Here is a 15,447-nt window from a genome sequence, read left to right on the forward strand (position 1 = left end):
TCAATGATGTGTTCTACTAATATTGCTACATTCTCTCAATCCTTATGTTTATGAAGGTGAACTTGTCCTTTAATATTAATACACACTCTTTGAAATTCACTGTGTAAATCTTCATGGCCATGACTATTTGTGACCCTGTACCTCAAAACAAACAAAAAGTCGCCAGACATGGATTTTTAGTTAAGACCATATTCTGAAAGAGCAGACTTTAAGCTTTAAAATAATGTATAACTCAAATCAAATGGACTCTCCTAACCTATCTAAATATTGGAAAGAAAGCACAACTCAGGAAAAGTGTGAACTGAGAAAAGAGGCTCTGAAGTACAGTGTCTATTCAAGCGCTTAATCTTTACCAAACCGTGCTGGCTGTGTGATGAATGGGACAAAAAACAGAAAGTAAACCACCAGAGTAACAACAATGAAGGGATTATCAGATTAAACTGAAATTAAGCATGCCTCATTAACACATTCTGTCCATAATCAATGCCAACTTTCAAAGCAGTAGCACTATCCTTTCAAAAGTTATTAGAGTTGAAAGTGAAGAGTGTGGACAAGGTTTTTCAGGAATGAAAAAGGGATTCTAAAGACACACCTAATCACACTATTCTACCAAAAATGTTCGAGATAAACTGCTAAAAAAAAACGCACTTTCCTGCCCGTTTTATGATACCAAATTTTAGCACAATGTAAAAGAAGACCTGCTCTTTCGGAAAATATGAAAAAGTCAAGTTCGGCTAGGTTGACCCATTTCACTTATTTTCAGTCCTCACGCAAAATCAGTGTGTGCGATTTTATGTTCGTTTTGAGGTGCACGGTCACATTTGTTGATCTGTGTTTTCCTTTCATTATTACTGAGGAGGATGAGAATTAATCAGCTGCGTAAGATCTTTCCTGGCATTTGTCATTCATAGGGGACACATGCACCGAACTAGATCTTGTCATTTTGGCTAATTCCACTCCCATTAATGTTTTGAGCCTGCTATTTTAGATTCAGAATGTCTGCTGTCATTATGCTATGGTACTCAAAATGTATTGTGGTCTTTACTTTTTATTGGTCATTGAATATGCAGAGCTGCATTGTATTTACATGCAATGTCCTAATCAAACAAAAGTACATATTTTCATGAATTAATGCACGTGATGCAACAGAAACTACTTAGTTTTACCTGCTTCAGATACCACAACAAAGTCCTAAACAGAAATCAACATGGAATATTCTAGTTTAGATACTAAGCACAGTGTGCCCAGATGCACTGGTTTTTATTGTCAATTCATAGACGATAAAGTCCTACCTTTAAAGGTGGAATAGATTAAACTTTGATCAGCGAGATGTCAGAAAATTGACAGTTATGGGTAGTTATCAGTCAGTTTTTAGTCATTGTTGATAGATCGTAGGAAGTCCGTGCATGAATATTAGAGTGCATGGTCCACTTTGAGTCATTTCAGAGTGCAAGGACTGAAGGCAAAGTAAATATTTCAGTACGTGAGCATGATGACTAATGAGGGTATCATCTCTCATATCATTTTCTCATTCGATGGAAGCAGAAAATGAGGATACAGTGTCAGGTGCCTCCGTCCTATCGTCCAGTCCTCCTGCACCTGCAGCCACGAAGGAGAAGGTTGACGGTGGCACCCCGCCCCCAAGCCCAGCTGTCAGTACTACTACAGTCCCCCAGGGGTGAGTCTCGATGAACCAAATAAAATGCAGTATTACAGACATTGCCGACCAATTAGGACTTTATGGTTCGAGTATAAAGGGACAGTATGGGATTTGATGTACTGTATAGGCCGTAAGTAGGTAAAGCATACCAAAAAAAGAAAAAGAAAAAAAAAGACTTGGCGAAGACTACATATGGTAACAGGGACCAACAGTATGTAAGAATATAATATGTAGCTTGTGAAGAGTCTTATCGCAGTCCACAAATCATAGGCAGCTATCTTTAGGTAAAAATACAATGTATTTGACGTATTGCTGTCATGTTAATCAAAGGCAACTTTTGATAGACGTCACTTGTGTGTGATGAGGCATCTCTCTTAGGCATGGGAACAAAGAGTTTAAAATTTCTTTTTATTCTATGTACAAGTGGGATAGTGGTACCAGCAATGCCCCCAAAAAGCAGTCCATATCTTTGTACTAAAAACCCTCTGTAGCCCACAAGCTCAAAATGCCATTGTCAGTGTGTACAGTGAGGTCACCCTTTGGTAACAACAGAGTTAACCCTTTCTGTGCCAGGGACTGTGGACAATGTGTATAATGCTGTTGAAATTTCTATGCCAATTAGCACTCCAGGCATGCCAAGGGTTAAATAGCAACTTGCTAATCTCACAATATGCATGACAGACTTTCATACCAAGTACAATAGTAAGTGAGCAATAATTATGGTGTAGGAAGAGATAAGAGTGTGTCTTGGATGTGTGTCACCAGCAGCAGCAGCACTGGCGGTGGTGCCGCACCCTCCACCAGCCCGCCGACGTCCAGCGGTGGGGAGCTGCTGGACCTGCAAGTTGAGTACTGGCCCATGTCCGGCAGTAAGAAGGACAAGTCCTCCCTCAAGACAGCCTTCCGCTCACTGACCGTCTACCGCCTGCCGTCCACCAGTGAGACCCCATCAGGGTCATCTGCTCTGTCCATGGTGGTTGTCACCAAGGAGAAGAACAAGAAAAGTGAGTTATTACATGTAACCCTTGAAATAAACTAAGATAAGTGAATGATTGAATACACAAATAAATAATTATACAAATAAGTATATGAATGAAGAAATTTTTGATTACTGTATATGTAAATGAATGTATAAATGAAGAAATATGTAAATAAAAACTGTAAAAGTGGAAATGTTCGCGGTGTTGAAATTTTCGTGCATATCGTGCAACCCGAAACTAGTGCGAAAATAAAGGCATGTGAATATTTTTGTTTGCCATATGTCTGTATGTTCCAGCAGTTGATGACTTGATTCCGCGGAATTAAAAACATGCGAAACTCTTCTTACCCCGACGAGCGCGAGAAATTATTCGTGCGAAAATATCCACTTTTACAGTAGATGAATAAAGGAATAAAATATGATGATGACAGAATATAGCTACTAATTAAGCAATGCAGTATTAACAATCTTTTACCATCACAGACTATGCCCATTCTCTGTTCCTAACATTGATAGTTAATTAATACCTGATCTGGGCCCCGTTTATCGAAAGATGTAATCGGTTATAAATTTCCTTACCACACAGGCTGCCATAGACTTATGATAGGAATCAACTATATAATCAGTTATAATTCTTCATAAAACAGGTCCTTGGTATGTTTGACGGTAGATCAGACCGTAGATTCATTCATGAGCTGGCAGTAATGACAGCATTGTAAAGAAAAGTCAATCTCTGTTTTATATAAGGAATATTGGATAATGCAACATGCACAGACATGTAAGACATTGGGTTGCATTGTCTGTTGTAAATGTAAATTGTCATGAGAAGGGAGGAAAATGAAGGAGAGAGACTTTAATCTGAAGTACAGTTGGAATTTTTCTGCTTAGTCGTCAGCCATTCTTCACCCTCATTCAGACTTGTGATGAGTTTTTATTTGTCTTGCCACACATGAATCCCTCCAGCAGTGATGAGGATTGGAAAGAAGCCCCCTGTACCAGAGCTGAAGAGTCAGACGGTGGATGGTATCCACAGATTGGTGTGCACCTCCCGCTCCCAGGACTATTCTCTCACAGGTAGGGTGGTCACCCCACTCCTCTTTGCTCTCCTTCAGACACTCTCCATTCTTTTGACTAACTGTGAATGAATGCTGCTCATAAATTCAGAAGAGTGAGAATGCTTGCAGAAAAAAGTCCGACAAAATCTGAAACTTATGAAAAAAAAAAAGGTTGAAGTGCATTAACCCCACTGTGAATATTTCAGTGCATTTGAACTTCCAAAAAACTCTAAAAACTGGGTTTAGGGCAGAGTAAAAAAAAAGTCGGAAAACAGATTAAACTCTGAACTCTCACATCCCTAATAAATATTCATTATTATTTTGCCGTGTTGATTCCTAGGTCAAGGCTTGATGATGCTTTATGACATGTATGTTGTTGGCCATTTAGAGAATGATTGCACTATTTGCAACTTGTGGAAACTTTCCTTGTTTGTTTACCATCATTTATGTAGTCAATACAAATCAGGCATCCATACTAATCATGAAATGAAATTAATGAAGGAAAGGAATGCATCCTTAGCAAAAACTGATTAGGATTGGCACACATGAGTGCCAGTAGAAAAGGTAGTGCTTTGGATTTGGGTTACATCTTAGGTGGCATTTGATTTTTATCTTTTTGTTATCCTTGTGTATATAAGATGCATAAGATGTCAGAGAATATATTTGAAGAAAAGTGAGGAGCATCTTCAATGCCCAACAATGTCCCATACTCTAGTTTGTTCATACATGATTACAAACAGAAGGTGAAAGTTACTTTAGAACAAGGTAGGGTGAAATCACTATGATAAGAGACTATGGTTGCTATCAAAGTCTTTTCAGGACAGTACAGTTTGCAGAACATATTCCAAATGGGCAAAAAAATATCATTCATAATTGATGGAGGATTTAAATTACCAGTTTTTGTTTTTGTTTTTGTTTTTTTTACTTGATATTTTTCAGTTAATCAGAGAAAATGAAAGTGCGATCCATACAATAAATGCATATATATGTCTGTATGTGACTATTGTCTCTTTACAGTTACTATTGATGGCAACGAGTTGTCGAGAGTCAAGTTTTTCCAGCTCTCAGCCCAATGGCAGACCCACATCAAGCAGTTCCCTGTGGCCCTCTTTGGCCATGTGGAGGCCCCCTGCTAGGGCCCAACATGTCCTGAGGCCTTAGTCCAGCAGAATATTCGTGAGCCAATTGCGTTGTCGCCCAGTTCACCATTACATCATTTCAGGTGCCATGGCAACACATGATGGTCTGGTTAACAGGGAAGAAAAAGGGGGGAAAAATTTGCAAAGACTGTTGATTGTAACTTATTAAATGTGTGAATTTATTCAATGAGATTTATCGTAAAGCGACCGGCCAGATTTTTTTTTCTGAAGTGTGTTTTTCTTATCAGTATTTGGTGTAACTGTGACAACGATGTTGGTTGAGATGAGTCTGGTCATTGAAGAGGCTGGTATCAGCTGCCGAGCGTTAGGTAGCTGAGCGTCGTGTCCAAGGGATACTCCCTTCTGTTGATCTTTGTTTGTATGTGACTCTTCTGAGGTTAAGACTATCTTGAGAGATGGAGAAACTGAGACGGAAAAATGCAATTAGATTTGATGTCATCATGCTTGCCATTGTCCCCTCCAAACCCTCTCTTTCACTTGAACCTTGTCCTTGGGTTCTTGCTTTTGTTTTTGTTTTTTCTCTGTTGCTGGGTTTTTTTGGGTTTTTTTGTGAGGGGGGAGGGGGTTGTTGTTAAATTTTAAAGAAAATTCTGAAACCTGGAATTTCAAACTTATGAATCAGTATTAATTTATTTTTCAGTTGTTATGTGTAAGAAAAGATAATGTTTTCCATGCAAATCCTTATTTTGTTGTAAATTTCTTTTTGTATGAAAGGTGCATGTTTCTGTTTTTGCTCTGCTTTTGGTGCTAGTATAGCCTGTGCAGCATGAAACCAACACAATGCAATAAAGACAGAAACATCAGAGCTATGTAAGTGCAAAGCTGCTTATAAGCTAAAGCCAAAATGCTGTGATACAATTTTCAACTAGCTTCAACTCAGCAGTGACAAGTGTAAATGAAAGCAGAAGCTTGCCAGATAAGAGAGAGGAAAGAGAATTAATCCGCATCGTTGTTACAACAAGAATTAAAGGTGTTTGTCTTTTATTTTTCTCAGCTTGAATGTGATGTAATTTTTGAATACTGCTGTGTGGATATAGTAAAAGGCTGTTAGCCACATCGATATAGCGTGTCGTTAGTGTTGTTTTCCAAGAGGCTGGATGGGCAGTGGATTTGTGTACCAATGAAAACAATGCATCATGTCTAGTGTCTGATGATAGCTTCCCCCCATAGCATTATCGGTGGAGGTGATGGCCTCTCCTTGCACGAGAAGGAGAAAAAAAAGCAAAGCACAAAGGAACATTTGACATATGCTGTCTTGTTTTGTGTTGTGATTGTGTTGTTAAATGCTATATCACAAATATGGACACAGAATGATAATCTTGTTTTGTTGGGATTCTTTTTTGTTTTTTTTTGGGGGGGGGAGTGGAGTGGGTAACTTTTGCAATGGAGAATAATTACGCAGTGTAGCAATTGTTAATACAAATTTGACACTTGACAGTAAGGGTCATCTCATACTAGTTTTCTCTTGGTTTCCTTCTTCTTCTTTTTAATGATAAAATTTAGTCTTGTAGCGAATGTTGCAGTGAATCCAGATGTTAACTTAACAGTAAAATCTTCCAGACAGACTGAAGTTGCCACTCGGCATAGTGGATATTCAGTGTAGGATGATAGTTGACAGTGCCAAAATTAGCATATATATGTGATGAATTACACAACTCTGTACGTGCATTGACCACTAGGACATCCGGAGACCATCCTGAAGGGCGAAGGCTCCCCTGGCATGATTTTTCATGTTCCAGGCATCGATGCTCTTGAAGGGATTGTTTCCAATGGTAACAGCAAAACTATAAAAAAAATCAGTAAAATGTGTACTGCCAAAGGTTTGTGCAATATGTGGCAGAAAACAATACGTGAAAATTCTCAGCTGTTTTCAGGAGTAAAACAATTTGCCAACATAAGTGAGTGAATTTACATGTAGTGGCTTTACAGCTGTCCCATAAAGATACAATCCATTATTTTAGTTGTGAAGTCTGTTCTTTTTTCATAAACTCCCGATGGAAAGTTCTGAGTAATCAATTTTGTGCCAATGGCTATGGTTTGTGATTCAACTTCATCAGCCAGATGTAATCATAAAGCAAAGCACAAGTTCACCCACAGGAAACAAGGTGGCAATGTGGCGTACAGTCATACTGTTGAATAAAAAAGCAAATATAGTAGGAGAAAGAAGATAACATTCAGTATGACTGACCATAACATAAAAAGCCATGGAGCAGAAATATTGGCAGAAATACATTATATTGTGAAGATTCAAAAATAGAGGTTTGGAGTGACTTTAAGATAGATAGGATGGAATGAGTAATTATTTAAACATCTGTAAATTTGACACATGTACAACTCAGAGATAGAGTATTTGTGTGAAGAGTTTGAACTGTGTGGACCTTATGTAGTGCAGGGAAATTATGTCATGCACAAGCTCCTTTCTCAGAAGTCCTTGTCACGTTTATAGTTTACTGTTTCTTAAAAGTTTGATCAGAATGACTTTCTCTCACTGCATTGGTGTAGCTTTCGTGAGTTCAGCATGCTTGTCACAGCCCATTTTGTTATGTAGTAGAAAGCTAGATGCAATGAGTGGAGTGTGAGGAAGTAGCTGATGTGTACATGGTGAAAGTGAATGTTCTCACTTAACTTGCACATTGCCAGCTTCTCTTCTCTTTTTCTTTGTCTCAAAGAGAGTCAAATCAACATTCAAAAAAGGCTGATACAAATATGAGGAGGAGCAAGCAAAAAATTGCCAGCAAATCTGTTATGATGACTAAAAAAATGAAAAAAAAATGTTATAAAATCTTGATCTTGTGTGCTTGTTTTTCAAAGCTAAGGAAACAGTATGTTCTCTGATTCCTTCTGTGTGTGTGTGTTTTCCGAGAATCTGTCAATGAACTTGCCATTATGAGAGTGTAAATAGTAACAGTAAGAGGACAGAATGAGCCCAAGAGGTGACTTGCCGCTACTGTAGCGGTGGATCCTTGGCTGTCGCAGAGAGTTGATGCATCTAATATCTGGTGACTGTGTACTGATAGTTCCAATCATTGCAGGGATAATCATGCATTGAAAAGTGAAATGTTCAAAAGATAGCAGGAATAGGATGGATACTTTTTTTTCTGTTAATGTGTTTGATTTCTATTGTATTCTGATTTGTTTGTAGACACACACACACACACACAGGCTTACACACAATCAAAACAAAGCAAGACCTGAAAAGAGAATAAAGAGTTCCGGGCAGTGAAAATAATTCTGTTTTTCACTTTTGCCTCCTGCTCTTGCTTGAAAATAAGCCAGCCATTATACAAGTCAGTGTCCTATTGACTGAACTCATTTGTGGACTTCTTATTTCCTTTTATATCCAAAAGGCACGGTTAAAGTTTCACAATTTGAGGTCATGTCGATAAGTGTAACTTGCAGTAATTGGCAAAGTGCATTTAGCATGAGGTTACCGAAACATCCACCGTGCAATTACAGATTGTTGGCCAACGTAGTTGTATGCATCTCAAGTATGTAATGGTAAGCCATGTTCTGATATATACAGTATACATGTACTGGGGGGGGGGGGGGGGGGGGAGAGTGAGGTGCTCAAACTCTTTATTCTGGTCATGAAGGAAACTCATTGCCATTTGACAATCATCTTTCAAGATTTACTTTTACTTTTTTGCAACTCAGATTGAGCAGTTCACTGGTTTTGTTGTAATTTGGCAATCTTTCGTTCATGTAGTTTCAATCATTAAAGTTATTGTCATTTCGTTTCTTATCTATTTCTTTGTTTTGGTTGGGTTTTTTTTTTTGGGGGGGGGGGAGGGAGAGGGGTAGGCTACATCCCAAAATCTCTGTATAACTCTCTCCTGTTCTTTCTCTTTCTCCCTAATGCCCCTAATCTGTTTTTAAAAATGATTAGGTTTGTGCAAAAAATTTTGAATCAGATCAAGCTTCTCGTTTGAGATGATTGAATCCTAAGCCTGTTCTTATCATAGCATTCCAATTCATACCTGATTCCTTATTGAACCTCTTAAGTGATCATACATCATAGCTGTGAAAAGGTTAAACATCTAAATGACATGTGATTAAATCAAACTGTTGTTAAGCTGGTAATGCCCACCGCCTACTGCATTACTCTGTTACAGTATTTGTACGAATCCAGACCAGAAAATGACATCAACATCCTACCTGTGTACATTCAGACCATGAGATTTGACTTGACTACCGCCAGGATTATATTCCACCTGTTGAATCCATGCCGGTGCGTGGTTCTGGCCCACCCATGCAACTCGGGTGTGGCTCTGAGTGAAATCAGGCTTTCATCACGTGCAACGGGGCCTGGCCCATCTATTAGTTTGAACATACATTTGTGGGAACACCTCCAGTGCAGTTGTAGTTTCTAGCTAGGCCTCCTCCTACAAAGTCAATTGGATGATTTCTGGCGTTGGGATGAAACTTGTATGTTACAACACTTTGTCGTTGTGGTATCTGTGAGTGCTATGCAAATGATTTGTATGCATGTAATCTTTGCTTTAATAGATGCTTCTATTTATTTATTTGTGTGTTCTGTGAATGATAACATGTGTTACTGATGTGTTTAACACTCATGATATGTATTTAGCAAGGTTTGAAATGGTTATATTCTCTCTGAATTGACGATCACTAGATCAACATGTATATACCTGATGACAAGTTTTTGAAATTATTCATAGGATGTTATTGTATGTCGGATATATTAAAAATATGTTGTTTATTGAGAGAGAGGTGGTAACACGCATTTAAACAGTAATTCACACTGTAAAGTGAGCACAGTAAATCAGTTATCACTGTACATATTATGTGTATCATGCAGTGAAGTTAAAGTATATATTAATTGATCAAAGTGTACATAGCAAACATATATTTTTTGTTTAATCATAATTTATCACCAGTCTGGTAAGTGTTGTCAGTGGCTGATATACCCAAGTATATTTTGCAATTTGTTGTTGTTGTTGTTCATGTTGATTAAGCTCACAACCGCAGTATTTGCCACACAACAGATAACACCAACAAAGCGGATTGTGTGTCTTAGAATTGATTTCATAAACTATCAACTTCCAGAAATGAAATTCAGAGTTCTAAACTGTCTGTTCATACCCACAGAGAGAGCGAAAAAAATGAGGCAGCAAGCTCGTATTTACACGAGAGAGCTTGCTGTGCATGTGAAAACTTAGATGAAGAATTTTTTTTTAAATCTGCAAATACCAAGTCTGAAGAGTAAAACGAACCAGCGACCAAGTGATAGTCTTCCCATATATATCCTGTGTAATGTGTTTTCTTCTTTGTAATCTTAGGCTTGGATTTGACAGCAGAATACTTATTTCATTGTCTTTGTTGCTTGGCTTGTTAAAAGGAGGCACGGGGGAAGAAATTTGTATGCAAAAGACAGGGTTGGGTTATTTTATTTTATTTTTTTATTTTATTTTTGTTATTATTATTATTTTTTTTTTGTTAAAGGAAAAGCTCTGATGGTGCAAAATGTAATGGATTGTAAGTTTCTCCATGCCTAAAAATGTACTCACCTTAAATCTTTGTCCACCAGGGAATGTGTTGTAGCCATCCTCTGAAGTCTCAGAGGGTTAACAACAACAAGACTCTGATCTCTATGTGGTCCCTTTGGAGACTGAATTCTATGCATTCCAGTCTTGTCCCTACAATTGCTTTGGCCAAGGAGGTTATGTTCACTGCCTGTGAACGTCTGTTTGTAATGTGTGTTTATCTGTTCGCAGAATTGTGTCATGAACTTTGATTAAAATATTCCGGAGTTGTCAGAAACATGTCAAGGAACAAGTGACTAGATTTTGCAAGTCATCCTGGTCCAAAATGTACATCCAAATTGGTCGAGAAGAGGCCACCCCAGGTCAAGCCAAAATTCATGACATTGCTGTAATTTTTTTTATGGACATGCTCTGTGATTGTGTTCCTTGCTCAAAAGTTGAGTTCTCAGAGCTTTGTAGGTTATTTCAGGTATTGGTAGTCCCTGTTAAGAGGTCCAACATCTTTTTGTCTCATTTGTTTTACTTTGCATTTGTCCAATCAGATGAAAATGGTGAGAATGTACAATGACCATCAAATCGACAGACAATGCTTGAACTCAAAATCACTGGGCCAAGTTAAAGGGCTTGGATCTTATTGTTTATTGTGATTTCTGACATTTTTGTATCGACATTAAGTCATGAATGAATCATGCTGTGTCAAAAAAAGAAAAGAAAGAGGAACTGATTGACCATATTCATGTCACCGAGTCTAATTTAAGTGACGGTTTGAACATCAAGGAAAAAAATCAAATTGCTGTAGTTTAGGGATTAGAAAGATATGAAGAAGATCAGCCACAGACAAATCACTTTCTTTGCTTTGTTTTTGACATTTTATTCTTCGCTTGGGAAGATAAGTTTCCAGCTGTCAATGTTTGGTGATTGTTATGTTTTTAGCATGTTTCCTTTTTTCATGCATTTTTTGTTTGGTTGGTTTAAATGCGAAATATGCTATGAACAATTTTATGAGGTAGTCGTTGTATTCATACCAAGAAAAAAAGGGGGGCACTTTCTGCTACCCTTGCCCCTCATATATCGCTTTATGTGTAGTTTGTGTATTCAAAAGAACTGGCAGAGGAAATACGACTGGTCCAGTAGTTTATTCTCTCCATAAAAACATGTATGTGATTAACAAGCTTTCTGTTCTGTACCGAACGTGTGTCACCCCAGAGAATTTTGTTGGTCTAGTTGGTGTAAGAATTTAAAGGGGACCAGAGAAGTTTCTTATACTAACTTGTAACTTAAATCAGATATGATTGGAACAGAGGGAGACAATTTCTATGATTCCACTCACCAGTAATGAAGAACTGTGATATGCCAAATCATCTATTCTGCCGATATCACATGGTGATTGTACATCTCAGAACAGAGATTTTAAGGGGGAAAAGATATTCTGGATATATTCAGTTCATAAATGAATATGTTGTGTAAAATCCACTATAGAGACTTTTACAGAAGTGTGCAGTGCATAATACTTTAAAAAGTAGATTTGGAATGAATATAAAAACAATCCAGAGGCATTTTCTTCTTCTCTATCTTCTTTCATTTATCTATCTAGCTATCCCGCTGCCTATCTGACTGTCTATCTATCTATCTATCTCTATATTATATCCATCTTTATACATTTTTTTCTAGGTCGATTAAAATTTTATGATGCTGGCCATCAGGTTTATACAATATTTGTCCATGAATGGAACGATATATCGTTATTCTTTTGTATGCAGTTTGGTTGTGAATGTGTTATGTTAGAAGGATATGTTTACGTCATGAGCTGTTCTGACATTAAGAGGCTGGTACCAAAGAACAGGCTTTTTTTTTCTTCATGGTAAACCATAAACTATGTAAGCTGTCTGGAATCACACAACTCCTATTAACTAATTTCTTCAGAAATGTGGTTGGATATCACTTAAACCAGAGCATTTTTTTTTTCTCTGAAAAAGCATTGAAATATTACAGTTAAACTGCAGATGAAAATATCTCATGAAATAAGGTTCTGCTCTGTGTACAGAGCAGGGGGGCTGCTGACATAAACACATGAACATGTGTTCCAAGCATGCAGGTATTTACTCAAATCGCCAACAAACCCTGGTTGTGCTGTTTCCTGACCGGTATGGGTAGACTGAAGAGACTTCCGTATTTACGGAGTGAAACTGCATTTCTTGTGAAAGTTCTGTGCTTTGAGCTCCTGTCTGTTGAGGATGGCCATAATATGATGTAGTCATCTGCTCATGTCTTGCTCACCTGTTTTACTGATTAATCAAATTTTGCATTTCTAACAAGATATTAAAATTATAAAATTGCAAACTGATCCGAAAGTGTGATATTCATTTCTTCTTGTATCCGTTGTAGAATAAAACTTTCTTGTGATCTGTGTGTGTATTAGATAAATTTAGGTATATATATGTATGATTAAACAAATTTTGCATTTCTAACAAGATAGTAAAATGATTACTATCATTTTTATTATATATTATATATCGCTATTTCCAGCCATAAAGGGGAATGCAGAATAAATGATAGTTTTGGGGGAATTTTGATAAAAAGCATAATAATATTCATAAAAATGGAAATACTACCTTTTAAAAAAATTTTATGCATTGATATGGGCTCAATGAAGCATTGCATTGACAAGAGCACAAAATGCATCTTATACCATTAAATTCTGTATGTTAATGAGAAAATACAACTTTTTTTTTTTGAAGAAAAAGCAGATATACCTACATTCCCCCCTGACCCATTTTCTATGCACGTAAAATATATACACCCATTTTTATTTATTTTTTATTTTTTAATCGCTGACAATCTCCCCTCAATTGTATTGATGGTACAGTCCTCAATCTACACACACTACACCATCTGTGTCCTACAGTGGAGTGGTCCTTAGGCCCCAGATCACTGATAAGGCATTGAGCAACATTGTCAAAACCTTAAGGGGAATAAAAAATTTCCCTTTTCAAACAAATTTCTCATTTTCAAACGTATATTTGCCCTATGGACCATTTAATACCAGCCATGCTTTGAAAAAAAAAAAAGAGTTTTATCCCTAATCATTTGGTATCATTTTTGTGTGGTTTATGTGTTCATGAATGGATCAGCACAAGACACAGTTTGTGAGAGTGCAAAAATTGACTTGCGCAAAAGTATAAAGTTAGAGAATGAATTGAATCTATCGAATAGAATGCATTGCATATGCTTTTGTTTTCTTTCGGAATCAAAATTACATGATGTAGCCTAGGAGAATAAAGAATATGGCCCTTTTGAGATAGCATTGTTTATGTCCTTAATCTCATGTTTGAAATATTTTACTTAATTCGTACAGGCCACTGTTAGGCTTTGGAAATTCATTATTTTGTGGTGTGCGTGTGTGTGTGTGTGTAATATGTCGGTGTGGGGTGGGAATGATGTGGGAATAAAGCTGTGCATTTTTTTTGAATGAATCATTGAAATTTACATTTTTCATGTTGTATATACATCCAAGTGAATGTATATGATTATCATGGATTGAGTGAAAGTAAATCAAGATAACAGAAAAATTGGTGTGGCTTTGAGATTATGATACTATCATAAGAATGACATTTCGTTAATTTGTTTTTTCGTTCTCATATTACAGTGTACTGTTCGAGCTGAAATTTTCGCGGTGGTTTTATTTTCGCGCATTTCGCGAATCGCCTTTGAACCGCGAAAATAACAACACACAAAAATAACAACGCGGGAATAACTAAGTTCAGGTTGACCCTTGCAACCGCGAAATTAACAACACACGAAAATGTCCTCGAAGTAGCAACTCGTGAAAATATCTGTACGCGAAAATTTCAGCTCGTACAGTATGTGCATCCACATCTTCATCAATTTTCACGGAATGGTCTGCCACTGTCCTATTCATATCTCATGTTAACACTCTCTGTTCTTCAAGATAGAGTTCCATATTCTACCAGTGTCTTCGATAAGTAAGGAATACATAATTATCGCCCATTTCCTCTCATCCCCATCATTCATTCGGGCATTATGCCTGGCAATCTTCCAGTTGATATACTTTGTAATTCTGGAAGTTATTTCATTGATTTGCACAGTTATTTTCTTATTTATTTATTTATTTATTTATTTATTTATTCATTTATTCATTCATTCATTCATTCATTTACTATCTATCCATCTATTTCACTTTCCTGTTTGTTTATCATATCTTTCTCACTTAATTTCTGAATGCGCCTTGGTGCAATATAAAGTGCAACTATAGAGTGCAACTATCATTATCATTATCATTATCATTATCATCATTATCATTATTATTATTATTATTATTATTATTATTATTATTATCGTTATTTTTATTATTATCATTATCATTATTATTATTGTTATTGTTATCATTATTATTATTATCATCATTATTATCATTATCATCAACATCATTGTTATTATTGATACCACTATTGTTATCATTATCAACTTGATTACATAAGTTCATTACACATCTATAAATGCATTGGAGCTGAGTGGCCGATTTGCATTGCCACGTCTTAACTTTTATACAGAGATGATATAATTCATGAACACAAGGTGTACAAACAACATCTTTCTCCAATAATACTTGTTTATTCAGGAATACCTTAAACAAATAGAACAACCGTGCCTGCATGTCCTGGATAAGTGAACGGATCAATTAACAATGTACAAAGGTAACCAAATATACACCATGTGGTTGACTGAAGACACATGAGGAAGAAAAAAAAAAAAGGATGGAAAATGGAAGAGAAAAAAAAGTAACGACAAAATTTAGAGCACGGAAGACCTAAGACAAAGGGGAAAATAAGGAGAGGAGAGTATGTAAAGAGAACAAATATGTGGCATTATGGGATAGCGATATTAATCATTACACAAGGACACTTGGCGTTCATCACTGTAATTGTTTTGATTGTGAAAACTAGTAGAAGGAAAGATATAAAACGAAAATGAACAGTTTAGTAGAGGAGAAAAATATAATGATGCGTGGGTCGGGCGCTTTTCAACCAGTGGGGATTCATGTCACTAATAAAAGCCTCTTGTAGGCCTA

General features: G+C 36.7%; 1 protein-coding gene across 3 annotated transcripts in view; it reads left to right on the forward strand.

Moving 5' to 3' along the window:
* LOC139734588 (phosphofurin acidic cluster sorting protein 2-like) overlaps nt 1–5,711 on the forward strand; it is a 115,748-nt gene extending 110,037 nt beyond the window's left edge. For 2 of the 3 annotated variants that reach the window (XM_071645372.1, XM_071645374.1), the window contains exons 17-20: nt 1,546–1,678; nt 2,429–2,664; nt 3,603–3,713; nt 4,712–5,711. In XM_071645372.1, coding sequence (XP_071501473.1) covers nt 1,546–1,678; nt 2,429–2,664; nt 3,603–3,713; nt 4,712–4,830 — 599 coding nt within the window. In that variant the 3' untranslated portion in view covers nt 4,831–5,711. The remainder of the gene's footprint in view (nt 1–1,545; nt 1,679–2,428; nt 2,665–3,602; nt 3,714–4,711) is intronic. The other variant, XM_071645373.1, reaches the window with a different exon arrangement.
* The last annotated feature ends 9,736 nt before the right edge of the window (nt 5,712–15,447 follow it).

The sequence above is a fragment of the Diadema antillarum genome, unplaced genomic scaffold (genome assembly GCF_040938485.1).
Source record: "Diadema antillarum isolate AM-2024a unplaced genomic scaffold, OU_Dant_1.0 seq00000533_RagTag, whole genome shotgun sequence".
NCBI lineage: Eukaryota > Metazoa > Echinodermata > Echinoidea > Diadematoida > Diadematidae > Diadema > Diadema antillarum.